Here is a 27,583-nt window from a genome sequence, read left to right on the forward strand (position 1 = left end):
GAATTCACTGTAGATGGGTTATGTAAAAGATTTTTGTAATCATTACTCGCTGAGCTTGGCTGCTTGTTTTTCCATCCTACAAATAACAAATGCTGATTGTGCAGTCACTGCTGTAAAGAAACCTACTTATGAATTACTTTTTGCAATTTTACATGCTTTATTAGAAATGGTCGCTAACAAAATAACTACATTTTAAACAATACTTCAAATCTGAAAAACTAAATAATCTATTGCCTGTCCCATATGGTACTTTGGCAGTTTGTAACAATTTCTCACTCAATATAGTAAACAAGCATAATCTTTTGTAAATAGTATTTATTGAAAAACAAAAAACATATAAACATCTTTTGTGACATCATGTGTTCCTGCATTTTGTAAAAAAAACGGAGTGTAATACATTGAACCTTTTTTTTTTAATCTTTAGATGCATTTCCATACAGCAATTGTTATGTGGATATTCATATCCACAGTATTTGTCTGAGCAGAACCTTCTAGGGTCCCACTCAAAGGGCAGCAAAGGCAAAGTGGTGTTCTGCCCCTCAAAAAGGAGAAGGCTCAAGGAAACATTGCCGCATTCACTCCCCTAACAGAAAAGAGTGACCCTGTGCTCTTTGGCAACTAAAATCTGTCTACAAGTATGTATGTATTAAAAATATGCATTAAGTGTGCAATGGTGCCGCCACATCAACAGCTGCGGTTCTGTTAATCATTTCCTACAATAAATAAACATTAATACTGTATTGTGGTTTGAATGACAAGATGAAGAACTCACATGCTCAAAACCAAGTCTGTAATAAAAATTGATTGTTATCAAGACCTTTTTAAACTGCTCTCTAACAGATCTAATTTCTTCCAACATTGAGGTAGAAAACCTTGTACTGAGAAATTGTCAGCTTAAATTATTCCAGCAATAGCAAACAGCACGATATGCAAAGATAACATATGACTGACTTCATACTGCAGACTGTAGCGCTACCACAAAAAAGCAATGTCATTTCCACCAGACCGTGTGTGAAGAGAACCTGGGTCATTTAGACATTTAGCAAAAGGCCCTAAAGCAGACAGGAGAACAGGGGTCACCAAAGAAGATGTGAACGACTCAGATTTACAGTACAACTCCGTCCATAAATAAGTGGAGTAAAGGGACATGTCTGCATTAGAGCTTATGTGTATACGATGCACTGTGTGTTGTAGGTGAAAATGAGCCTAATTGTTTAAATACATGGTGTGGATTTTTTCTGTTTATTGCTTTAGCCCGTGTTGTACAAAGTTTCTCTTTACATAACACATTCAAGTGCATTTTATCATGAGCCCCCTCCTGTTTCCCGTTAGTGGTAGGGGCCTGTTTGAGAGTGAACGCGGCTCTGGGCTCATGCAGAGGGGGAGGGAGGGTCTGGGCCGGGTTCATAGTGATATGTGGCCTGAGAGTGGCTGCTGTGCTGGTTACTGTGGTTACTGTGGACCAGACTGGGTGCTGCCTGGTGGGGTACATCCTGTGGTGGGTGGGGGACATTGTGAGCTGCCTGTGAGGGCAGAGGCTCCAGGACAGCTGTGGGGGGCTGTGGTTCATGTCCTGGGGGCACAGTGTCCAGCTCATCTAACGGAGGTCCCGGCTGCATCACCACCAGCTGGTCCTGAGGGATGTCTGCGGCTGCGGCTGCCAGGTTTGTGGTGGACTTAGACTTGACACACTGAAAGTCCACGTGTCGACTCTTGCCCTCCTCCTTCTCCCAGGACATGCGGATGAACGGGCGCTGCACGTAGTTATAGATGACCTCTGGACGCCCCCCTGGCCTCCTTTTGACCTTCTCTTTGTAGGTGGGATAACCTGTCATGGTAGACAGTACAGGAGTTAGAAGCATGGGTCTATGTGAAACAGTGATGTGACGGTCTGTATGAGACCATCATACACAGGCCCGAGGGCTGTAGTCTGTACCTTCGATGCCCAGGCGGATTTTCTTCAGGCCCCTGTCTTTTAGTACTGCTTTGGCCACATCTCTGTTCTCAATGTACTTGAAGAATCGGTACAACTTGGTGCTGTAAATGACTGGAAAACATAGGACAGGGTTAGATGATGAACTGCAAACACTGAATTCTTGTGTGTGTTATCGTCTTACTTTGGGAATACTCCTCTCCCATCTGTGGGGGGTACTCCTCATCCCAGTCCACCACGTCATCGTCAGTCAGGACCACAACATGACACTCCCTCTCTCCACTTTGTGCACTGGCCACCATGAGAGGCAGCACCATCTCCTCCAAGTAACACTCAAATTGTCGCCGCGCGCCGTCGTTAGACAGCTCGTGCATCAGGGCACCTGGAGAGAGAGGGCAAGAGTCTATGAAACACCATCTGGAACAAAGTGGTTTAAAGCATTGTTAACATTAAGAGAACAGATCCTGTTTGTACATTGCGGAGTTACTGTTTAAAGTAGCCAGCGTCCAGGGTTATTAGCATAATCAAGTATCTTCTGAGCACAAGCATTGACTCATGAACTGGGGTTGTACAATACATCACAAAGCAACACAACCAGCCGACCAGCTTTAGTCACAGTTACATCACAGACTGATGTATTTCGATTAACATGGTGAAATGTGAGAAATTTACATCAAATTCATCAGTACTGGGGACATTCAAAGTCTTTTATTTAGTTTGGTTATTGCAGATTGCATAAGAGATCCTTCACAGTATTTTCGGATTGCTTACAGCGCTCTGATGTAAATTGTGGGGGTGCAGTATTCAGCAAAAGTGGGCTGAATTTTCACCAAATGTAGGTCATATCTAGCAGCCAGTGTCTATTTAACACCTTTGTCTCGGTACCACATTAACAGAGTTTGCCATTTACAGACATTTGAGCCGACAACAGAAATGAAAGCCCGAGAGGATAGTACGGTTCTGCACCATAACGCAAACAGATCATTGATTCAGAAGACAATCTTCTATGACTAAACATGGACAAATGCAAAGGCGATACAGTCAAACACAGCCAACTGGGTCTAGTGCAATGTTTATGTAACGGTAAGCAAGCGCTAAAACTCACTGCTAATGATGACCTACTTACGCACACGCAAACCTCCCACACTCAAAATACACAGTAATTACGGTAAACAATACTAGTTGCATTAATATTGCTTGTAGTAGCCATAATGGAAATAGTAGTGATAACACACTATTCATCTGAGATATTCAAATAAGGAAATGTTATGTGCAAACCAAAACACAATGACTTACCCACACCGAAAGAGCTACCCAGTCTGGAGCCTTAGCTAGGGCCGTAAAAAAACAGCGATAAAAAAAAAAAAAAAAGAAGCAGAGTGAAGTAGCCGAGAGCGTACTCACTTAGGTCTCTGCACTTGATGGTGTTGTAGTTGAAGGAGATACAGAGGTAGTCACATGCCTCCCGCAGCTCAGGAATGGAAACGCCGTCAGGGCAGCGGATTATCCCCGACTTGTAGTAATCCTGCCATTTTGAAAAGAGCACACACACAGGTAGAGAGAGGGGGACAGAGAGAGAGGAGTGTTCACACAGGAGTGGGGGAGAGAGAGTAGAAGCACGACGCCATTACTGATGCTGCTGGTAGAGAATCGGAGGATGAGAGCAGGAGGGAGGGAGGGAGGGGGTGTGAGTGAGGGATGCTCTGTTTACAGGAGGGGGAGGGGCTCTGATGTCACTTCCTGCTCCGTGCTCCACTTTCCATCATTGAACTGCTGCCTTAAGCTTTGCTAGTGCCAGCCATTGTGCAGCTAAAAGAGGCTAGACTGAGGAATATTGAGGAGCCCCCAGTTTACAGTCTGTATTTATGAACTAAAGAGGTTCATAAAAATTGCTGTGAGTGGGTGGAAAAATATATATCAAATGAGACAATGATTTTGTGGTACTTGCGTAGTTCTATAATGTCAGAAAATTGGTAAATTATTTATAAGCTATCCGTTTTTAAATATTGTAATATTGATTAGAGATGCTACTTGAGTCAGCAGATACAGCTCCCCACTTTGTCGAGGTCTATGATTCAGCAAACATCTTATTTTTAGCTATTCACAGCAGCACACCTTGTAGGGTTACAACATCAACACATCAGAAACAATGCTGTTAAAATATGGCCTGCTAAAGCATCAGAATAAAATAATAATATTTTTTGGTTGTGTTATCTAAACTTTCATATTATTAACATCCAGCACATCTAAAAGCTTAATGTAATACAAGTAGTTGAGATCACAGATAAGTACAAATATATATTTGGAGAAGTGTTTCTCACCAGAATGGCTCTGAACACAGTGCAACTGATCCCATCCGCGACTTCATATTCTCCTTTGTCATTTGGTCGAGTGAAGTTATTGTCCCGCCCAGACCCAAACATCCTGGAAGCACATCAGCATGAAAATTAGACTTGTTACAGTTAATGTATAACAATCTATTATATTCACCATCAAAACCAAAAAGTTGAAACAAAAAAAGTAAGTGGACTCACCTGCCCAGCATGGTGTTGGGCTGGGCTGTGAAAATGGCCGGGTCTACCACAAATCTGGTGTTGTCTACGATGAGAGTGACCCTCTCTCCGAGCCGCAAGGGTCCCCGGTGGCTCTCCTTGCTGCCCAGGTCGTACACATAGATCATGTCATTGGGGCCCTGTCCCACCAATTTGGGGTGGAGGTCAGCGGAGCGAGGTACATGTCCCACATGGGAGTAGGTCAGGGGGACCTTTGGTGGGCGGGGACTGGACGAGCGGGACGATGAGCCGCCATCACCACGCTCACGATCTGACACAAATGCACAACAGAGTAAAAATAAGATGTGTAGATATCTACTATGTTTAATATTTCAATTTATATCTTCTTTTCATTTTGACAGTTACAGAAAATGTAAACCCATCTACCATACATTATATATATATTATATATATATATTATATATATATATATTATATATCTATAATATATATTAATATCTATAATATATATTAATATCTATAATATATATTAATATCTATAATATATATTAATATCTATAATATATATTATATATATATATATATATATATATATATATATATATAAATAACCGATTTATCACTGTGTGTTTTTATATAAAACCATATTACATTAAACCTATTCTTTGCATTGGGGATCCAAATGAAAGGCACTTTACCAGCTGAGAGCACAAAGCAGCTGTAAGAACTTGATTAAATCTGTCACATTCAAGTAAGCGTGAGGTGATATCAATTGATCCACTTATCACAACAGAGGTATTACTTGCTGAGAGCTTGCTGTTCAAAGTGTTAAAATTACAAAAGCTCTCTCAATGGCATTGCTGAAGACTTAAATTGGCTGTGAGTGTAACAAATATTGTACAAGTTTCAGGCAACTCATCATCCATAAAAGAATCTGTTTATTGAATGACTTGCGTGCGTGATCCTCACCGTGCTGTCGGGTTGGGGAGGTGACGTTGCGGATGCAGGGGGTCAGCTGGTTTTCTCCTCTCTCGTGGGAGGAGTCTCGTGAGCGGTCGCTGGAACGACGCCGCTGCTCTCTGTAGTGCTCACCTGGTCGGGCTCCACCTGAGGCCCCGCCCCCTGTGGCCCCGCCCCCTGAGCCAAACACACTCATGACCTGCTGCTGATGCTCGAGGTCCACAATGGGCCCACCCAACGGCTCGCTGTGGGCACAAGAGGAACATAAAGAAGACATTTTACTCAATGGTGGGTCAACAAAGGATGCATTTTCAGCTCCTTTGCATCTTCAAATGTTACCAGTTCACCTATGCCATCCTGGGACCAATTCAGTAATATACGGACCACAGCCACGGGAGCACTCCACAAGAAATGCAGTTTTGGAGAGGCTCTGTCTTGCACAGTTGTCAATTGCCCTCACATTTGGCTTTTGGCATTTTGAAATTTGAAATAAAAAATTGCCACTATTGTTTTTCCAAAACAGGACTGTCAAATAAACTGAATAATCAACACTTATACTAGTCAATTCTAAAACTAATGTGGAAACTAGATGCTCATTAGACGCAATACTGATAATAGAAAAAAATATATATATCACATTGATAGGAAGAATTGTCAATTGTCATGATCTATAATGGGTCTAGCAGAAGTCAAGACAACAATGAAAACTACAATTATTATTTTCTATGTTTAAAACAATGTTTCCATCATTATTAGTATCAATACCAAGACTTTTTTTTTTCTAATTATTGATATAATAAACGTTAGCAACAGGACAACAATAGTTCAAATGTAAAAAAGAATTCTGGCGTGCAAAGTTACTCATTTATATGGGTACATACAAATGCATTCTGACAGTAACTTTTTATATGCTCTGTTGAAGTTTCTATGCGGGCAGAAACAAACTCTTGAGAGGACACAGGAAAGCACTGATGCGTGGCTTTATGAGACAATGCTCTGGTTTACCGCAAGTACAGATCTCATTTTGATCTCATTTCAAGTGCAAAAACTCCACGGTCAACTCCAGTGAAGTTTCAAACTGCAGCGAACCAGAGGAACTAAATGCACGAGACAATACTGAACAAGCCTGAGTGAATGAAAGACTGCAAAAGTTTAGAATCCTCCTGTGAAAGTAGGTAGGTTCAGACCAGGACACAACGACACAATTGTTAGTGCATATTATTATTATCACTGTAGATTAGGGCTGCAAAGAAAATGTACCAGTAATTGAAATGTGAATGGTTGTATTCAGAGGCTGGAATTTAGGGAATATAATGTCATCTCTCTGACACAATAAAATACTTCAGCGCAGACTACAAAAATGTTAAATAAACACAGGCTTATCAGAATAGTCAATATTTAAAATTTTCATTCATCTTTTAATGATCGCAAAAATTTGTTGTTGAAATGTTGTTGAATTTCTGAGCAAATGGAAAAATGCCAATTATTGTAGCCCACTTTTAGTTAAGGGCAAAATGCACAAAAGCACTACTACTATTTTTCTCTCATTAAAATCAAATTATTATGGCCTGATAAACAGACAAAACAGACTAACAGACTTTTACTTAATTAAAAATATATATATATATATATATATATATATATATATATATATATATATATATATATATACACATATATATATACACATATACATATATACATACACAATGTATTCATCCCAAATCTGAAGTCCTCCCCAAAGCTCATACTTTCACTGCCATGGGATTAGCTGACACAGGATTTATACATTTATAGAGCTGCTCATAGGACAAATCTTGATGGAAACTTGTAATAACATTGCTGCTGGCACCTCACAAGACATTAGTTACACTAATAAAGTTTGTCTGATGTATCTGTCTGCCTTTTAGAAAATGCAGCACTGATCGATGGTGTGGTGGAGCTTATGAGGCACAAACACATCTCCATAATGATCCTGGCTGCACTCTCCAGAGACCAGCCGCTCTGAAATATGAAGAGTCTAACAAGGCCTGTCCAATCACAGCAATGCACCATGAGAGTGAGTAAATAACTACACCTTTATGACCTCTCTGGGACACACTTGTATAAACTTAAATAAAGAGCATAACAAATAAGCACTAAGACTGGGGCACATAAACCTAGGCAGGCTCTGTCAGAAAATTGTAAAGATGTGCATATTTAATTATAAGGGAACTTTAGCTTTAACTTCTTATTGTCAAATTAGAAGGGACAAAACATGTTCAAACAACTTTATGTCTTTACCTCTGGTCTTGTCTGCTGCTGGACACTGGCCAGAACATTGTTATAAATGAAAATTGGTTCTCAGTGGGCACCTGGTTCCAAGAAGGGGAAAAAATGCTAACATGGAGTTAAAACTTGAATCCATATTCAATCTGGCACACCTCTAGCTGATACTACTCCTTTGGCTTGTGTGATCAGAAAAAGCTCAGAGTTAGAATGAGCAGATAAAAAAAAATAACAAAATTAAAAGAGGTAAACTAAATTATGAATAGACTAAGGAAAGTTCAGAGCATGTAAACTACAGTATTAGTTTAGCTGTGGGTTTTGAGAACAAAAAGATAGTGCAGTTGATATTAAATGTATTGCACATTGTGTAAAAAAGCACAATCCCCTTTCCTTTGTTTTGGGGGTTTCAGCAGTGCGCCTCTTTTACAGATTCATATCAATGGTCTATTAGTTACACGGGAACAAACTATCAGCAGCATTACGCTACCTGCAGCAACTTCAGTATCCTGCTCTCTCCATCAGACGCCATTGGAAGTGGTTCACTGAGTTCATTTCATTAATTAGTAATAGCAATATTTAACATTTATTTCCTGTCACAGTAGGGAAAAATTCTAATATGACTACTAATCTTGCCTCCATATGTTTTTTCCCACAGATGTCTTTCTTCACTAGTATCTTTCCATTATAAAATATAAAGTGTGCAGTAGCTGACTCTGAAAGGAGCTGCAGACGGTGCCTCTGCCAGTGTCCTTGAAGAAAAGGGTCACATCAGCAGGTATGGGAAAAGATATGTAAAACACACAAGCTCCAACAACTAGAACTGTCAAAATACATCTGTATTATCTTATTCTTCTGCAACACAAGGTAGAGTTAAAAAAAAAAAAAAAAGGTTCAAGCAATGCCTGGCACTGTTCCTCTCCTCTGGGAAGAAAACTGATAACCCTGAAACTAAATTAGGGAAATAAAACCATGGGTGTTCTGGAAGTCATGGGCCAGCAGCCAGAGATGGGACCGGTAGCAGCTGAGGCGCAGGGAACAAAGAGATGGAGAAGGCAATATTTCACTTACACTAGCAGCGTCTCATCTTTCGTAACGCAAACCTCCCAGCTGAATCCTACTAAGGGCTACAATTCCACCACTGGACTCTACCAGGTCCAAATCTCTCTTCCCTGCTCATTGTAACCAGCTTTAAGCTTTCTTGTGAGATTTGAAATGAAAAATGGCTAAATAACCGAAATTGTCTATAAAAAGCATGAAGTGAGGGACACTGGGGTTAGGGTCCCATCTATTATTTAGGGTCTGCTGACACTGAACAAGAGAAGGGCAGAAACAGAGACTGCTCCAAATGGCTGCATCTCGACTTGGGAGACAAAATATGTGAATTATAGCACTACCTGCCAAAAAGAGTAAAAAAAAAAAAAAAGAAAGAAAGAAAGAAAGAAAGGCGATGTTATAATTATTTTTAAAACCTAATCTATCACCATCTATCACCATCCAACATTAACGATTAAACTACACAAAGAATTCTATTAGATTCAAGTATATTTTATAAGATTCCAATAGCCCACTGACTGTCCCTTTGTCTGCCGAGTTTGATAGCAGCATGCCTTGAGTCAATGACTTCTTAATTTTTACAATGATGAGAGCCTATAATTGGAAAAGATATCCTAAATAACGGGAGTCTAGTGCCATTTTTCAAGGTCCCGGGAGGGCGGCCCTGTACCTACCGCTCTGTATCCGAGGGCCAAGTGAAGACAAAGCAGCACGGCACAACAGCGGAACAAAAGCCTCGCGCTCCTCCGAACAGATCGGGCTTGCCGGCAGTTTCAGCAGCATCCTCGCACATTACTTTGCAACTTAATCCACATCGTTCCAGCGCTCGGGGTGGACCTGGGCTCGCGGGTAAAGACCACCGGCTCGCCCAAAGCCCGAAATGTGTGTGTGGATGCTGGATTGTGTTTGAGAGGAGGAGGAGGCGCGCTGCTGCTACTGCTGGTGGTCAGTCATTCAGAGTCCGCGGAGGAATAGGAGAGAGACATGAAGCTTGTGAATGGCCGCGTGCTAGACTGAATCAGAGCGCTGCTGCTTTCACGTGCCGTGGGAATGCGCAGAGCTTTCAATGCTAGGTAGCAGGTAGCAGTATAACAGGTTTAATTGGGCTACCAGGCAACGAACGTCTGAATAAAAAGGATAAATACTACATAACGTGCTTCTTGACTATGAATAACTGCAGCTACAGTGGAAGATTCCCTTGAAGCTACTCTATAAATGTGAAGTTGTATGATTGACAGAACCTAAAGGAGAGGAGCATGCTTATATGCATTATGAACATAGATGGGCTGCAATAGAACAATTAATGGGTTGAGTTATAGCAATTTAGTGTAACTGATAAGCGTTAGCCATTTGATATACAGTAGTGCTTTAAAGGTTTATTTACAGAAATGGCCTGCAGATGTCACCAAATCACATGCATTACTAAGTTGCAAAGCTTGTCCGACTTACAAATTATAATGATGACAGTCAAACAGTCAAAAGCTGATAATAGATTACAAACTCAAATCTTGGTTGTGGTTTTCCTACTGGGTCAGCACAGACTTAAAAAGAGTCAGCAGCTTGTCTCATAATACAGTGAATGGGATTAGCCAGGACAACATCTGTATCAGTACATGAAGTTTTAGCAGAAAAAACAAGCAACCTAAACATTGAGCTAGATGTTTATGTTTTATTATGGGACGTTATACGTGAAAACATATATTATTATCAACAGTATGATCGTATTACTCTTGGCGAGGTTTGCAAACGTGCTTGTACCGTTATACCATGCAAAGGTATGCCACAACCTAGCATAGTTTTCCTGTGGACAAAATGCACAAACGAAGCCGCTAGCTGCTCACTCAAAAGTTTCACGTCTGTAGCCTCCAGATAATCTCTAACATTGCCGCACAGTCGATAATATAACGAAAATCTACGTGTTAAATTGAATCTTGGTGTACGTCTAAAAGGGTTTTGAGTTTTTGTAAGTTAAGGTACTACACCAACTGGTGGTTTGACTGGCTAACAACAGCTAACGCTAACTGACGTTAAGAGAAGTAAATGTTTAAAACTTACCTCTCTATGCTACATTCTCTGATATTCATCCTGGCGCTGGTCTGTCAATCGGACCGTGGTCTCCGTCAAAAGTCGTGTTAAATGTGTGAGAATCGGGGTATCTTGCACTGTACCACCGATTTGTGTTTTGGTAAGACCGCTGGCTGAGTGAAAATCCAAGTTCACGAAAACTCTCGCGAGAACTACAGACTCGTTTACAGATACATGGGAGCATAAAACATCTATTAAAATGAATGAGAAGGACACTTTTAGAGGTTTAGTTTATTATTTTACTTTATTATCTCTATTAATCTTCGTAATCTATCTGTCAAGATATTGGAAACAATAATCTTTGTTTTATAACATTTATTTCACAAAGAAACAACATGTTAAGCTGACATAGTCTGCATTATCAAAAAAATGTTTGTCATTTTGGTCCACTTTGCCTAGTAAAAAAACAAAACAAAACAAAACAAAAAAGTTCTAAAAATATACAATGCCCCTGTAAAAAGTGTATTTACACATGTCATTGACATTTGTCATTAAGAAATTAATAAATAAAACAAAATAATAAACAATAAATAAACAATAAGTTAAATAACTAAAAGATGACTATAAAATTATATATTCCATAAAATAAAAAAACAATATCGGAGTAAAAAGGCACAGTGGAATAAACCAGAATCATTGTTTTTTAGATCTCAAGATCTCCTCCAGGTAGTCCATGGCAAACTGGATCTCGTCAGGCGTCAGAGAGTCTGGGAGGTCTTTAGGCAGCATCTTCTTTCTCCGTGGACGGCTTTCATCCTCTCTATTCCAGGCCGGCTCTGCTCTGGACCAGCTCTGGCCCAGGTGGATGCCCCGCAGCCTCATCTGCAGCCAGTCCCGCCGCTCCTTCTGCAGCTTGTGCTCCCCTCGATTGTGCATAAGCTGCACCTCACTCACTGTCCTTTTGCTACAACACATAGAAGACAACTGTTAGGTTCAACATAGACAACTATTGCACCTTTTGTATCAAGGTATTTTTAAAAAGCCAGCTAAATATGAAAACGCTTCAGTTTTCTTTTCTATATGTTTGAGGCACATTTTTATTTATAAGTAGTATTTTTAAAGGAGGTACCTTAGAGGATGTCCTTCACAAACTGTTGATAAAATGATCATGAGTGGTAACAACAATATTTTACAGTCCACATTCAGCATTTTGAAATTCTTTGACGACCTGTAATGAGAAACATGAATCTTTTTAATTTTGAACTGTACTTTGTATAATACAAAAAAATACAACAGATATATAAATATAACAAGTAATATGCATTTGCATCTACCAACATAAAGTTACACATTATAAAGTTTAGTCAATAGTAAGACAATCAGGTTACCCTACTTCAAATTAGAATTATATCTAACATTTACTAATCTATATAGATTCAAAACCATAAAGAACATTTTTTTTACCTACCTTTTTTAGAGTAAGACTGTCTTTAGAGAGGTCTTTAGCAGGTTGGTACTATACTTATACTCTTGAGGCCTCTAGTATGTCCCTTATATAGCCCCCAGCCCAGCCATTGATGAGCAAGCTTCATTATTGCTGTTGATGTCACATGGGCAGCTCCTCTTTGGATAGGACAGAAGTGACAGCACCTCCTCTGAGCGGGCCCTTTCATCGGCCTCATACCAGACCAAACTTGTGTCCCAATGTCGTGAACCCACATAACCTCACGCATTCACTTGCTGTTTTTGCCGTCATAGTTCCTCAGCTTTTTTAAATTTTCACACCCAGATTTTTGTCCTACCTATTTGGTCCACCTCCATGCGACCTTTTGGTTTAACGCATGACAATGGCAGTAACTACTGGACAGATTTGTAGCTCTCATTGGCCATTTAAGTAGTTTCCCTGGCTACGTAGGCATTTCACTAAAGAATTAACATAGTTTTAATGAGGCGGCAACTTAAAAAGAGCTTTTATTCAGGTCTGACGTCAGGGAAATGTTTTGTGTAAAAGAAAATAACTACTGAGCTGATTGTTGTCAACATAAAATGCAAAATGACGTGAAAGCACTTTTCTTCAAAGTCAAATATGGGATCATTTATATTTTGATTATGATACAAATGTTTTTTGTTAAGTTTGGTTATTTTTGAGTTGTTAAAACATTTCACAATTTCAAAAATCGAAAACTAAGAAAATGTATACTCAATTTAAATCTTAAAAGAACTGTGTGAAAGTGTGTGCAGACAGAGTCCTTTCATATATGGCTGAACTAGCTCACAACATCCGGAAAAGCATTAATTTATGCCTTGCTCATGCAGAAGAGGGGTCCACTTGACCCAAACAGCCATCACATGACCTAAGTCAGACTGTCCCCTCTAATCAATAGGGTCTTGGACCCTAGTACAGCAGGCCGGCATCCACGACCACACAACCAACATGTTTCATGTGGACTATACTGACATTAAGACATTGTTTATGACTAGCACTCTGTATTTTGTGAAATATCTGTAGAGCTGAAATATCCAATATTTTTAATCCATTATATATTATAATAAACTGCCTCAGTGATTTATGCTCATGTCTACATTTATCCACAACATCAGAGGCTAGAGGTCATGTACCCTTTATGACTGCTATCTCCTTTTAGCTCTGAATGACATCCCATTTGGACTACGGCGATGATCTGTTACATTAAGCAATACTACATTTTAATGCAGAATGGCTGACCTTTGCCATGAAGGCTTATATGTGTGCGCCTGTATGCCTTCATCTTTTGGGTGATCATTTTCAATCATTTCACTTGTTTAATTTGACTTGTAGCACCATATAGTGAATTTAACTATTCCTTATCTTATCATATAATTTTGCCACTTTTGTATGACATATGCAGACCTTTTTGCAAGAAACATTACTTGGTTATACATCTGACATGTGCAGCATTGAAGGCATTTTGGTGATGGTCCAAATACCTATCCTCATCATCTCAGTGGGCTGCTGGCCCTCCTGAATCTGTTCCCATGAGAAACAAGAGCAGGGCATTCCTAGAGAAGGTAGAGTATGACGTTATGCCTGACACCTCACTGATCTGTGGGCTTTGACAACTGTCGCAATTTGTATTTGAAAAAACAAAAGCACAAATGCAGCACTGCAGCTTTTGAAGATGGGCCCCCAGAAATTAGTACAGTAGCCTCTTGATCTAAAATAATAAATTATCTATTAAATACATTCCTATACATTTCCTATGCAAAATTATGAAAACAGAGATAACATTGGGGCCATTCTTTTCATTAAGGAGCTCATAGACATTTCTTTGAAGGATCTGTGCACCTGTTCCTACATAAACATCGTTCAGATATTAAAGTTGTTTACATACCAGCTTCACATGATTTATGATGCTTAGTGACACCCCTCAAAGTCTCTGACCTCCCTTGCTTTCCTGTCATGCTATTACAGACTCACAACCTGTTGAGATGACACCCGCTAAACACATTCCCCTGACCTTTGCTACGGACTCTAAACGTCGTCTTCTTCATTACCTCAGGCTCACTCTATGTGGACTGGGATACATGCAGGCACTCAAAGGCAACAAGGTGCTTGGGAAGACTAACAGCACCACAACGTTGTAAATAATAGAATAATACATTCTAGGACAATTGTTAAATGATGAAAAGTAAATGTCGATTCACAGACTAAAAATACATAATAGGTATAAATAAGATTTGTGGTACATAGCAACAGAATATAATGTGCAAATAAGATCTTTTAAGACAGTGGTTCCCAACCTTTTTCTCTCAGTGACTCCTATTTTACCAGTGGATGAGTTCCTTCTCCTACCTGAGATGCCTACTTGATATTATGGTTACTAAAGATGTTATAGAACAGTTATGATTTTAAAATACTTTATAGAAGCTGTTAACATCTCATCCCTTCAAGCTGCCTCATTTAGACATCTTGGACGCTTTGAGAATCCTTGTCTGACCCCTAGGTTGGGAATTATTGTTCTAAGATTCAACCAGTGAAACAAAATCTATTAATTAAGCTACTGACACAAAGGGCTCTATAGCCGACTGGAAAAATATATACATACCCTTCTACCAAAGCACCCTACCCACCCACGACGACCCGACCCTACACAACCAAGTAACACACACAGACACTAAAATAATGATTACAGACCAACGACTAGTAGCTTGTACTAGTCGGGGCTGAAATCCAAATGACAAACCTGGTGTTTGAGGAAAATACTACCACTCGCCACTGTCATCCCAAAACCATACTGTCCACATATAGGCTATTTTAGTTTGAAGAGGACAAATGCCGCTATCCTGTGTGTTGCCTCTGATTGTTACCAGACAGGCTAAGCTCATAATTGTGACAATACAAGTTTATGTTTCAGTAATGTAAAACATGAATCAATACACCTCCAGTGTCCAGTACCACTGCTGTTGGGTGTAACAGTAAGGCAAGCTGCTCCACTAGGTTTTATTAATAGACTGCAGGAAGATAATATGCAAGGGACGTGCTATTTTAGGTAGGGCTTGAACATTTGTAGTAAATGACAGCATGTCCTAAGTGGCTGACACAGAAGAGAAATACCATAACACAAATGCTACACATTTCAAGTCACTCATAGCTAAAACAAGTGTGAATATGATCAGTGACACGTGGTATGAAGAAAAGCTGCAGGTTCATTAGAACCTAGGCTGTTCAGTGCTTCATCACTAATGGGCCTATAGGTATGCTGATTTTTTTTTCTACTATTTGGAACTAAAGGTATAATATAATCAAGTGCTGCTAGCATTATATATTCAATTCGTAATAGTCCATACTGCTGACATGACATTTAGCATTGCATAATATAACTAGCAGAAGGATAATGCATTTCTGCTTTTTCAATATTTGTCTCACATACTGAAAGCTCTATCTTTCTTTTTCTTTCCTGGTACATGCACCCTAACTTAGTACTGAGGTCATTGAAACTTTTAAAAGCCTTTCATAAAATGACAATGATTTGCTGAAAGTCTGAGGCACGTCATGGCCATTATTTATGATGGAGGAGTGTTGTTAGCTTTTAACAGTGAGCTCATCTGGTGCCCATTCATGACTGGCTCCTGACCTGCTTTTCCTGGAACCGTAGGCCCCCAGCCCCCCTCAGTACACACCCTACGCGTCACCAGGACCATGCCACAACAATGGCACGATAAACATATTTATTGATTATATGAAAAGATGTGGAGGCTGGGTAGAGGATGGGGGGCTCTGTCTCAGGCAGTTAGCCCAGCAAATTAAAATAAATGTGTGCAAAATGTGCATTCTTTTTATCACAATATTTAGTAAAGGCTTACTTGACCCTTAAATAGCAGATTTGAGTTGGGTGTGCACTGTTTTTCCACACATTTTAATTTGGTTGCACCAGAAAATGATTTGGGTGCACCAAAGCCTCCGCTTATTGAAGCCATCACAGTAGGCCTATATTGTCCTTAAATCTTATATATAACTTTTAACTGGACATACAATACATATTCTATACTACTGACTTATTAAAGAAAAAAAAAAAGAAAAAAACTAAATAATATTTTAAGAACTAATTTTATCTATCAAAGTTGTTTATTTGATCAAATTATTTGAAGAATTTACAGAACAGAGTTAGTAGCCTATAACTTAAATAAAAAGCTATGAAATAAATATTTGCTTCAAACACTAGTCAGACTGAGAGGTCTGTGCTTTTAAGGATCTTTACAGTTTATACAGTATAGCACGTGCATACTGAGACCTCTTAATTTCAGTTTTAATTAATCTTCGATACTTTTTCAAATTCCTAACTGGAGTTGCAATATCCTACTGCATCTGTAGTGATATTTAGCAGCTCTGCACATTTAGGCCTACCAGATATCGTGACAAATAGGCTCCAAATGGATTTGCGCACTTTTATTACTCAAACTTCAGCCCACATGTCGCTGTACTCTGCTCGAACACTGTAGCGCAAGATTGGATTTTTTTTTTTAGAAGTTTTGCCTTGCTGTTCTAATCAGTGCGCAATGAGGAAGAAACCAATTGAGGGGACAAGCCGTGCGATGGGCCTGGGGGGGATGTGTGCGTCTGCTGCCTCCAAATGAGACAAAGCTAAAGTCAGTAGAGCCAGAGACCACTCAAGACTAAGTGACAGGGAGGGGCTTATCCAGGCTAGGGTAGGGGTCATCCAGCCAGTTATGGGTCATTCAGCAAGGTGAGGGAATGGGAGGATCCAGGTCCAAAGAACAGGATCCGGGTATAGGAGGTGCGTCGAGGGTCCGTCATCACTGGGCATCAGCGGCCAGGCATCAGAAGCAGTTGCACTTCCCAGAGGGGACTGGGACAGGGAACAACTTGTGAATAGTATTGAACAGCCTACATGTGAACTCAATAGTGAATGCTATTGTAGTAGAAGGAAATAGACGATAGTGCTCAAGTTACCATACTTACCTCAGCATAGTTGCTCCTAAGGCAGCTTAGCTAAAACTGTGGGTTTTATTTCTGCTCCTAAGTTGCCTAGCAATAAGCTAATTCAAAGAGGAATCTTTTAAGTCTGGTCTTAAATGTAGAGACTGTGAGAGGCTCATGGGCAGGGAGCTGATTCCATAACACAGGAGGTGCCACGGGGTGGTACTAAAGCATCTTGCAGATAGGATGGGGCCATGCCCTTTATGATTTTAAATGTCAGGAGAACTTTAAATTGATTCCAAACTACAGGGACTCCAGAACTGGGGTGAAGTGTTCTCTTCTTTTAGTTCCTGTCAAGAGCCTGGCTGTTGCATTTTGAACCAGTTGAGAGCTTTATTATTTTGATATAGTTTTAAGGGCACATGGCGAGTAGGGAATTACAGTAATCTAAACTTGATGTAACAAATACATGGGATACATTTTCACTTTTATTACTTTTATGTGAAATGTGATCGCACATGTTGAGTGTCAAATCTTGAGTCTTTGACAAGACTGAGTCCAAGCATCCTCGAGATCAAGACCAAGTTCAAAATGAGACTAACACAAAAAAAAAAACGTCTCAAGGACGAGGGTGTATCAGGTCACCCAAATTAGTCCCACTCTGAAGCCCTGAAGTTATTTTTTTGTTTGTTATTACATAATTTTATACTAATAGTTTTACTATGATTATCTAATAAAAATATTTTCAAGCAGACATAAAAAACTGACTGAAAACAAACCAACCTAAAAGAGGTTGAAGCATTCCTGCTGAGTTATTCTTAACAAACTGTCTGAGCAAAACTGCAGTGGCACCACAAACGGCAGATGTTTCGCTCAAAGTAAGGTGGAACTGGGATCAAATTCAATATAGCCTTTCATAAATTGAATTTTATCACATTGTCCTCTTTAAACCACATCAACCATCAGTGCAGACACTCACAGCTCTACAACTGCTCAAAGCTAGTTATTCTACAGCTCCTCAGGGACTCTACACGATTATTTAAGGTAGAATGTTAGTTTACCGTGAAAAAAGTGTGTTTCCTGAGTGTTCTGGTGGTGTCCTCAATTTTTGATTTTGAGAAGATTGGTTTGCGTTTGTTGTTGGGTAAATAAGTACTGGAAAAAGAACAGAAAAAACATTAGGTAATGCTTCTACATCATTTTAGTAAAAGTACCAAACCTGTTGTCATTGTTCTCTCTGTGTCTTTTTCTGTGGTATGAGAGTTGAGGTTGACAGGCCATGACCACAGGAACAGTCTTCCTACAAATATGTAAAATAGGTGTATGTAGATTTGCAGTAAGATATGCAGTAACAATAGTGTCGACAATATACAGAGCTATTTCTATTTTGGCACATACCTGAGTTGGACTTTGTCCTCTTCCTGTCATCCCCTCTTTTTGTGTGGTCCTGGCTTGTGTGGTCTGGGCGACTTTTACAGCAGCTGGAGTAACCTTTTGCTTTTTGGCACTTTGATTATTCCTAGAATGTATAGAAGATAAATGTATTAATTGTATTTTTAAATGTTTTGGTGTTGAATTAGATGCCATAAATTCAATCAATCACCCACAATTAATGTTTATATAATATAGTTTTGTATAATTACAATAATGAACATAGTGAACAAAGTATTAACCTGTTGTCATTATTCTTTCTGTGTCTTTTCCTGGGGTCTGAGAGTTGAGGTTGACAGGCGATGACCACAGAAACCACAGAAACAGCATTGTCTATGCAACTTCTACAGCAACTGGAGTAAGCTTTTGCTTTAATTCCTCCTAGAATGTATAGAAGATGAAATAATTTAATGTATTTTAATTTAATTTAAATTTGATGAATTACTTAGCTGCTTTTGATATAAAACATTACATTTTGACATAAATGTCCTGAGATTTGCCTCCTTTTCTTCCTCTTGGCCTCTTTTTGGACTTGGCCTCTGAACACCAGTTGACCTTATGCGTCTTTACACCGTGTTTGCGCTTTGGTTCTGGTGCATTGTGTACTAGGATTGGTGGCCTGCAAAAAATACATAAAATAACTATACATAGACTGTTGCTGATTTGGAAGTGCAGATGTATTGCCATTGATGTAGACCCCAGTACAAACCTGTCTTGGTGACTTGACTCCTCTATAGGCAGGTGATTCGTCTTGGTGGCCTTTTTGGATTTTGACCCAGGTTCTCTCACACTGAAAAGAAAAATGTTCTCTTTAATATTGTATTACATACAAATAATGGCAGCATGCTTGATATTATAGCATTACTTCTGAGCATTGATTATTTGTGTTAAATGCTTTATAAAATAAACAAAGTATTAAACTTTAAAAACTAGGACAAAATCCTGCTGTGATCTCTTATCAGCATCTTGTGTGTGTTTTAAATGATTATTATAAGCCTAATATTTGGGTATTTTTACTTACTGGGAAAATAGCACCATCTTCTGTTAATAGCAGGCAACTACATGCATTTAAAGATTTTGACAGTCGACAATTCACCAAGATATTAAATGTTTCAGCTCTAACCTGAGGTGGACTTGGGCCTCTCCTTCCTCTCCTTGTTGACCCCTCTTTTTTGGGGCTTGTGTGATCTAGATGACATTTACAACAACTGGGAACAACCTTTTGCTTTGCTTGGCAGTTTGATTAGATTATATTATTAATTGCAATTTCTCACGTGTCAATAAATGTATCCTACTGAATTAGTTAATTGGGTAATTAACTACAATTGATGAAAACCATTACATTTTGACACAGATAACAAGAAACCAAGCTTATCTTTCAAGTGGTACTCAACTGTCTTGGTGACTTGTTTCCTCTTCAGTCTGGTTCTTCGGAGGCCTTTCTGGATTTCAAGCCGGAAGTGTAGGGCTGCACACCATTGTCACACTGTTTCTGAGTCAGACACACATTCTTCACAAACTTCAGAGTCTCTCACACTGAAAAGACAAATGGTTACTTACATCAGCTAATTCTTGAGTTAAATGAGAATGGTCTGTATAAAATACATAAAGTTTTGCCTCTAAACTTACTGTTTTGTATCAAACACTCCGTTTAAGTGGGGTATTGAGAGAAACGGGTGATTGAGGATGTCCTCAAGAGTGGCTCTCTTCAGTGGATCTAAATCCAACATCTATTCATGTAAATGTATGAACAATTCAAAAATTTCTTCATCTTTATTTGAGTCGTTGAGGTTGAATGGATTCATCTGAAAGACAAATTTACATTTATACAGACTCTTCATACCTTTGAATGACTGAATAGGTCAAAATATGTACAGTACAGTACAGATCGACCAAGAGGTTGAGGGTCCTCTCATTACATTGAGAAAATTTCACTGGTGGCTGTTAAAAAGGAAGAAAAAAGGTTTAGAAAAGAATATCACAAATAGCACTGCCATTATGTGTGTAATAGACCAACCTCCACACAGGCGATCCACTGATGTTGCTCAGTCCGAAGTAATTCTTAGTGTACTTTCCATCTTGTAGCATGCACAGTACTGAAGTACCAACAGTGTCCAATGTATCTCATCTGTATACCAACACATCATGTTATGGTTCATTGTAACAATTTACACTGGAGTAAATGGAATTTGTGCCATGTTGAGGAGAGTGTTTCCTGGGAATTACGGCTTTCCAGCAAACTTTTCAAAAGCAACACATCCAAGAGGCCAAATATCAGCTCATTAAAACAGGTTCCAAGGTACACTTCAGGGGCCCTAAAATCAGAAAAACCCGTGTGATAAACCCAACACAATAATGTAAAATTGTCCTTGACTGAAGATAAATTCTTACCTATACAAGATGCTTTGAATGATGAGCCTTTTGTGTCACTGGGAGCGACTCTAAAATTTGAGCATAGTCCACCATCATATATTCTGACTCAAGGTCACTGTGGATAACATTTATATTTTTTAGAAACAGAACTACTGAAGCCAACTGGAAATAAACAAGTTTTAGATGAGAACTGTTTGACTTTAAAGGTATATCATTATATTAATACAAAAATGAGTCATGTAACTTACTGGTGTACGGTAGAGCGTATGGTGGCCAGACAACGCCTCTGAGCCTTATGTCTAGTTTTTCAAATTCTAGACAACACATTCGTCTATAATCAATTAAATATCATGTTTCACTAAATTGCACCACCTTCTGTTCATGACAGTCAACTACGTGCATTTAAGACATGCATGCCAAGCGCAAAGTGCCACTAAAAAAGGATAAACCTGTTTATAGGCATTTTTTCCTGATGCACCTGAAGGAAACGTGAACTATTGGCGGCACCGTCGGTCCTTTTGAAGTAGCTACATTTAGCCTGGTTCAAGTGTTCAGCTTCAGAGATACTTTCAAAAGGTATGAATTAGATTGTTATTCATGCACATTTATTCATGCATACAACACTGCTAAAACTGTTGTCTGGGCGAGGCCCCTTGATGAAGAAAAAAAATCTCTTAAGCAGTGGTTTTCGATCGTAATATGCTATTTTCTGTTTTGAATTGGCAACATTTTAGGCCATTTCTTAGTCTACTTTTAGGCACATTTAATCTGAGTCTTTGTAACCTACTGTTTTACACATTTTTCTGTCTTGTTTTATACGTATGCCTACTTCCACAACTGGGCATGAATTTGAAATTAGATTAGACTATGGACATTCAAAGTTAATGTTTTTTTTAATCATTTTTATAATTTGTTTTTTGTCAGAACCATGAATGAAGCAGAAAGCCTTGTTTGGGACTCACTGTTCTCATCTGGAAAGAAGAGAAAAAAGAAAGTCAAATCAAGTCCCTCCCAAGTATTGACCCAAAAATCCAAAGACAACACCTCCAAAAAGAAAAAGAAGAATGCAAAGTACAAGGATGCGATGGACAAACGGAAAGAAAAGAGGAAAAAAAAGAAGAAAAACAAAAAAGACAAATTTGCCAAACTACTCAGCAGTCTGGAAAATGATTTTGTAGATGACCCGGAGTGTGCTGAGAATGTAATACCCGGAAATACCACAACAGAACCAAAGAAAAAACGAAAAAAACAGGTAGCATTTGATCTACCTCATGACTACCTTAAAGTTAAACGCCCCTCATCGTCTTTACTATCACCTGTACATGATAGCACTGGACCTGTCTACACTGATGAAGAAGAAACAGAGGTCACTGAAGCAGGTCAAATTCAAGCCAAAACCAATGACTCCCAAAGCACTAGCGACGATATGCACAGCCAAGACCTTTTCATCACCCAAAAGACGTTCAGACTTCCACTGTCAGAGATGTCTAGTGAGGAGACCAGTGACAGAGCAGAGGACAGCGCAAAGGTGATGGGAATCTATTTTAGAGAACCCAAAGAAAAGAGTGCTTTGTCTAAAACTCAAAAAAAGAAATTGGAGTTACATCGAGGAAAGATAAAGAGCAGTCCTCTAAATCCCTTCCTGGATGAGCCAACTGTTGTGGTGACCAGCTCCCCAGTTGGAGACAAGGCTAAAGAGATGTCAGTAAATACGCAGTTGTCCCAATCTCAGCAGAAGTCTATGACAAGTGTCTACACGCAGACAGAAAACTTCTTCACCACAGAACTCACACTTTATCTCAACTTCTGCAAGAAAAGCCAACACCAAGCTCAGTCAGAGGAACTAAAACCACTGGATCTACGTCTGCCAGATAGAGCCAGGAGAGACAGTAAAACATCAAATAAAGATCAAGATGAAGAAGATGCGGGAGAATGTGGTCAGCTGTTCATGTGCGCACAGGGAAAAGAAGAGCGGACCCCCAGCCCAGAGTCTGAGAGTGACAACAAGTCTGCAGATACGACCATGTCCAGTGAAGACGTCGAGGGGCCCCGTCGCTCTACCAGACTGGAGCTCATGCAGGTGAGAGAGTGAACAGCTTAAACAAGAAGGTCTACATGATTTAATAAAGAAATAATGCTATGTAATAACAATGTAATAATGTAGCAATATGTATTTATTTATTTTCTTGAATTTTTATTCAGTTTTTTTTACAAATAGTGTAATGGAAAGCATAAAATGAGTGAGGAATAAAAAAAGTAATATCTTGATTAACAACATGGACTGATTGTGTAGATGTGTGAAGCCTGAGTATATTGTATATTGTCCAGTTCTTTTTTTTTTTGTTATGTCATGTCTGTACGTTAATGCTACTGACCCCTGCTCCAAATCAAATTTCTCCATGAGCAGATGGAAATAAATTAAACCTAAACCTAATCTTAAAAAAACAAGAAGTAAAATCGTTTGTACAGTTGTAGTACATACAAAAATATCCCATAGGTCACTCACAGCCTCTCTCCCACAATAGACCCTCCCCAACAATTTATGTTTGAAGTCCAGATAAGAGGCCATTCAAGTGCACGGGTGTGGACACACAAACAACAGAGCATGGTTATGGTTATAGTGACACATGATACTGACAGATTTTTGGGGTTCTGTTATTGCAGGTTCGCACTGTTCAGATGAGACTCAATGAATCATTCTTCTTTAAGACAAAAGGAGAAGCTCCTTCGCCCAGACCCGAGTCTCCACTCATGAAACTGGTCCAGGGCCGAGAGCACAAGAGCCGCAAGAACCACTAAAGAAGACACCGCACCACTCAGAAAAAAGCCTTAAATCACAAATTCTTTCACATGTTTATGTAGTGTTTTTGCATTATCTGAAGCCAAATTTTAAATAGTTGCACAAGTTACACCACAGTGTGCGAGATCTTTGAGTTTGAATTTTTCATTACATTTAAAAATTTCATCAAGATTAACTATATGGCCATAAATGTGTTAGTGCCTTTTTTCCTGTACTTGCTTCATTGTTTGTCGTCATAGGTTTGAATTGAATAGATTTAGGTTAATTGTTCCTTGTGTGTGTTTTTTTCATTAAAATTGTCAGGGTGTCTTACATAAAAAAGAAAAAAAAAACATTGTATAAATTGCCTGTAAATGTATTTATTGAAAATGTGAAAAATATTTACTTTGTAACAAGTATTTTGTAAGATTTTGCTTTATTTCACATCATTATCACATGGTGTTCAGTGCAGTAGTACACATTTGCACTATTAGCAATTGGTACTAGTCTAGATATTTTTAAGTGCACTCGAGATTCTGTCAGACAAAAAGAATAGCTATTTCTAAGTTTAAAATTTAAGACAGAAAGAACCTTTACCAAAGGTAGATAATGCACTGTCAACATGTTGCCAAAGGTTTGAAAACAGCATTTCAAAAATTACAATTCTGAAAAAGTTTCCTAATAAGCTTTTTAGAAGGATTGTTTTACATTACATTTTTTAAATAAATCACAAGAAGCAACATATCATATTGTCTAGTTGTGCCTGAAGAGCTTGATGCCTATCCAGCTCCACAGGTGGAAGAAGACGTAGACGGGGATGGTAACTGGGAGCAACAGACTGTAGAAACACACACTGTTGCCGCTGGTGCAACCCTGAGGGAAGTTCTCATCCACCGTGGCAGAGTAAAACAGTCCACACAAGGACAGGAAGGGAACCAGCCCCACCAGCAGAGGCAAGGCTATCATGGCACCACTTAATGGTAATATATTAGTTAAAGTCTATTCAATATGGTGGCTACTACTCCTGAGTGGGTGTCTCTGGAGTTTTCTGAATCAGCCTGGCGTCCTGGGGAATCATATTGGGGATGCCATCGACGACTGGATAGGCAATTCCAAGTTCGTCATTGATCAGCTCATTGGTTTCAGCTTCGTACCTGGAATGAAAGTAACATAATTATTGTGCAACAAGAGAAAGAATTTATTTTATTTTCTTAGGTAACAAAATAAAACCAACCAATTGCAGAATGTGCTTTTACAGCCTTATGCATTCATATGGCAAAGGAGCAGTGAGCTATGGGTGCTATAGACAGCATAATAGCCTTCTGATTATCCTGGATAATTTAATTTCCATATTTACCTAACTGAATTTTTATTATAACAGAATAACCTAAAATATCTCAGTACCAACAGAGCACAAACCAAGGCTGGTGCAGTATATTACCTGAGGGGCTTCTTGGACAGAGGGCAAACGAGCACTTCCAGCAGAGAGGCGTCAAAAGGCGGCTGCACTGTGTCTTGAACAGGGTCAGTGAAGCTCCGGACCGGGACAACAGCGGGACTTATGGCCGGGACACGAAGCGTTTGTCCCACACAACGACTAATAACAACTGTCCCCGTCGACAGCCTTCTCAAAACATGATAAAACATGACCAAATTCGTCCACTAAGGCTGAACTACTCACACACGGAAGCCCAGCTGTACGTGCACATATCTACTTCCTGTTAAGGGGAAACTGTGCTACTTTTAATAGTTCCGCTTCACAAAACGTACAATATCTATTAATATAATATATTTCTTTTAATTACAACATATACAAATATCATGTTAGAAACAATGCAATTTTATAGAAATTAAAGGCATACTAAATATATCATCATAAAATTATATTCCGTATTATTCAGTATGTTTAAATGGTTTTGTCCAAAAGATGGCAGTGTTGTGCTGTGTAACTCAGCATTCACTTGTGTGAATTGTCTTGATTAAATGGAAAATTGTTGTATTTTCATGAACCAAATTAATATTTATACTAAGCCTATAGCCCGATACCATAAACGTATTTTAGTTAATAGTGTAATAGACATATTAGACCATAAGCTGTAAAATTATTCATCCTTTTATTCATCTTGAAGAGCTCCAAAGCTTTAGGGCTATTTATAATTAAATACATTCTGTAGTCCTTGAGTTATTTTCTCTGTTTATAGTAAATATGATTTGGATTGTGGGTTATTTCAGTCCTCGTCCCCTGAGCCTTCCCGGCCATGATTTCTCTCCAGGATACAGTATCTCTGTACAATATTAAATATTGTGGTCGAGGCCTATGCCAAAGCAGGATACGGCTGTAGATATTGTATTGAGACTTTCTTGGCACAACTCCTACTTGTTTAATACCGCTTCCAGCTATAATACATCCCTTATCCCACTGCACTACAAGACCAGACTTTCAATACAGAGGAGCAGGCCTACTAGTTTGTGGGATACTTTGTGTAGTGTTCTCCAAGGAGATATCCATCATTTCTGTCACACTCCTTCGAGTATTGGGCAAAGCGAGGACATACAGGCAGAATAAAATCAGTCAACCTTGAAAATAAAAATAGATATACGCCTATTCGACGCTCACCTCCTTACAAATGTGTTAAGGTCACATCCATTACGTCTCACAGTATGATAGAATTATGAGAGCACAGACTGTGTATAAGCCCATAATGGGCCACTATGATATTGAATGCAAGAAGACACAGACGTCAATGGTGACTCTTCACAGGGGTTACCAAACAATCAAAACACCATGTATTCTCACTACTTTTATAACATGTTGACTAACGTTAAAGGTGCACTATGTAACTTTCTATGTGTGTGTATGTGTTTTATTGTTTTGCTTGTTCCATATAATGTCTTTGAACTATATGCATCGAACATCATGTATTTAATGAGCTACAGTTTCTATATTGCCAAAAATATCCACTAACCCCCCCCCCCCCCCCCATATATATATATATATATATATATAAAATTATTTTTTTAACTAAGAGCAGGTTCGTCTAATATTCCAGTGTTGTAGACTTTTGTTGTCGTTTTATAAAATTTTAAATCCTTCATATTATTCTGTGTTCTCTGTGAATTGCATTCTCCCTATTTTTCTGAGCTATGTTATGGTTTCTACAGCTTTTCACAGAAATAAAAGTCACATATTTAAACTCATTGTTGCTAAATAAATAGATTGTGTCAAATGTGGAAAAACCCATTTTCCATGGCCCTATGTATGATATTGTAGCTGCACCTGTTACTGCCTTGATGGTGATCTTTTGATTTACACAAACCCTGGATGGTGTTGTGAGTGAGTCCTGTGTTTTCCTGTTTATTGGCCTCTTGAGCTGTGGAAATGTTGCTGACTGAGCCTGAGAAAAGTCCTTACGGAGCAAAACCTCACAGCACTTTGTACAACATCCCAAACTGGTGTTGTCATCCTCTCCATGACTTTGATTTAACACTGAAACTTCTACTGAAATCTATTAAAGTTTTAAGACCCACTGGATTCATTTATGTGTTTATTGATGTTGCATTTTTCAAAACAGGATCCAATGGGGGTCCATTTAACACATTTGTGAAGCTGTTTTGTTCACTTTTCAATATAGCAAATGTCCTTGCTGCGTTCAGAGATAATTTGGGAAGAATAGAAGAGGAAAAGAACACAACGATGGTTTAAATATGCATATTAAGTAAATTCTATAGCATACTTTTATTTTATAAAAGTCTGTCTATATGTTTCAGGAAAGTTACATGCATACATACATCATTAAGAGACAAAATAAAGTAAAATAAAATAGTAATAA

General features: G+C 38.9%; 4 protein-coding genes across 5 annotated transcripts; all 4 read right to left on the reverse strand.

The window, feature by feature from the left end:
* Nucleotides 1-304: 304 nt before the first annotated feature.
* Nucleotides 305-10,947, reverse strand: LOC117372221 (BTB/POZ domain-containing protein 10-like). 2 transcript variants are annotated; one of them, XM_033967987.2, is made up of 8 exons: nucleotides 10,783-10,947; nucleotides 5,416-5,651; nucleotides 4,468-4,756; nucleotides 4,255-4,357; nucleotides 3,338-3,458; nucleotides 2,118-2,315; nucleotides 1,937-2,047; nucleotides 305-1,828 (listed from the first exon to the last, which is right to left on the reverse strand). In XM_033967987.2, exons 1-8 carry the CDS (start codon nucleotides 10,809-10,811, stop codon nucleotides 1,371-1,373), a joined length of 1,545 nt encoding a protein of 514 aa, XP_033823878.1. In that variant the 5' UTR covers nucleotides 10,812-10,947; the 3' UTR covers nucleotides 305-1,370. The 2 variants fall into 2 exon arrangements, with proteins under 2 accessions (XP_033823878.1, XP_033823877.1); XM_033967986.2 differs by lacking the exon at nucleotides 10,783-10,947 and adding an exon at nucleotides 9,402-9,603.
* Nucleotides 10,948-11,445: 498 nt separating this feature from the next.
* LOC129456289 (parathyroid hormone-like) lies at nucleotides 11,446-12,265 on the reverse strand. The gene is made up of 3 exons (XM_055222221.1): nucleotides 12,221-12,265; nucleotides 11,882-11,980; nucleotides 11,446-11,716 (listed from the first exon to the last, which is right to left on the reverse strand). Exons 2-3 carry the CDS (start codon nucleotides 11,959-11,961, stop codon nucleotides 11,446-11,448), a joined length of 351 nt encoding a protein of 116 aa, XP_055078196.1. The 5' UTR covers nucleotides 11,962-11,980; nucleotides 12,221-12,265.
* A 12,241-nt stretch (nucleotides 12,266-24,506) lies between these two features.
* Nucleotides 24,507-24,719, reverse strand: LOC117372223 (phosphatidylinositol N-acetylglucosaminyltransferase subunit Y-like). The gene has a single exon (XM_033967990.2). It carries the CDS (start codon nucleotides 24,717-24,719, stop codon nucleotides 24,507-24,509), a length of 213 nt encoding a protein of 70 aa, XP_033823881.1.
* Nucleotides 24,720-24,771: 52 nt separating this feature from the next.
* LOC117372222 (protein preY, mitochondrial-like) lies at nucleotides 24,772-25,472 on the reverse strand. The gene is made up of 2 exons (XM_033967988.2): nucleotides 25,195-25,472; nucleotides 24,772-24,907 (listed from the first exon to the last, which is right to left on the reverse strand). Exons 1-2 carry the CDS (start codon nucleotides 25,398-25,400, stop codon nucleotides 24,772-24,774), a joined length of 342 nt encoding a protein of 113 aa, XP_033823879.1. The 5' UTR covers nucleotides 25,401-25,472.
* Nucleotides 25,473-27,583: the final 2,111 nt, after the last annotated feature.

The sequence above is a fragment of the Periophthalmus magnuspinnatus genome, chromosome 6 (assembly GCF_009829125.3).
Source record: "Periophthalmus magnuspinnatus isolate fPerMag1 chromosome 6, fPerMag1.2.pri, whole genome shotgun sequence".
NCBI lineage: Eukaryota > Metazoa > Chordata > Actinopteri > Gobiiformes > Gobiidae > Periophthalmus > Periophthalmus magnuspinnatus.

Excerpts from the sequence above, each read along its gene's own strand:
- LOC117372221 (XM_033967986.2), bottom strand. The coding sequence starts at position 9,520 with ATGTGCGAGGATGCTGCTGAAACTGCCGGCAAGCCCGATCTGTTCGGA. Across the intron at positions 4,757-5,415 it reads CTCCCCAACCCGACAGCACG|ATCGTGAGCGTGGTGATGGC; the intron begins GTGAGGATCACG and ends CATTTGTGTCAG. Across the intron at positions 3,459-4,254 it reads CTGTGTTCAGAGCCATTCTG|GATTACTACAAGTCGGGGAT; the intron begins GTGAGAAACACT and ends TCAAAATGGCAG.
- LOC129456289 (XM_055222221.1), bottom strand. The coding sequence starts at position 11,961 with ATGCTGAATGTGGACTGTAAAATATTGTTGTTACCACTCATGATCATT. Across the intron at positions 11,717-11,881 it reads TGTGAAGGACATCCTCTAAG|CAAAAGGACAGTGAGTGAGG; the intron begins GTACCTCCTTTA and ends TATGTGTTGTAG.
- LOC117372223 (XM_033967990.2), bottom strand. The coding sequence starts at position 24,719 with ATGATAGCCTTGCCTCTGCTGGTGGGGCTGGTTCCCTTCCTGTCCTTG.
- LOC117372222 (XM_033967988.2), bottom strand. The coding sequence starts at position 25,400 with ATGTTTTATCATGTTTTGAGAAGGCTGTCGACGGGGACAGTTGTTATT. Across the intron at positions 24,908-25,194 it reads CTGTCCAAGAAGCCCCTCAG|GTACGAAGCTGAAACCAATG; the intron begins GTAATATACTGC and ends CTTTCATTCCAG.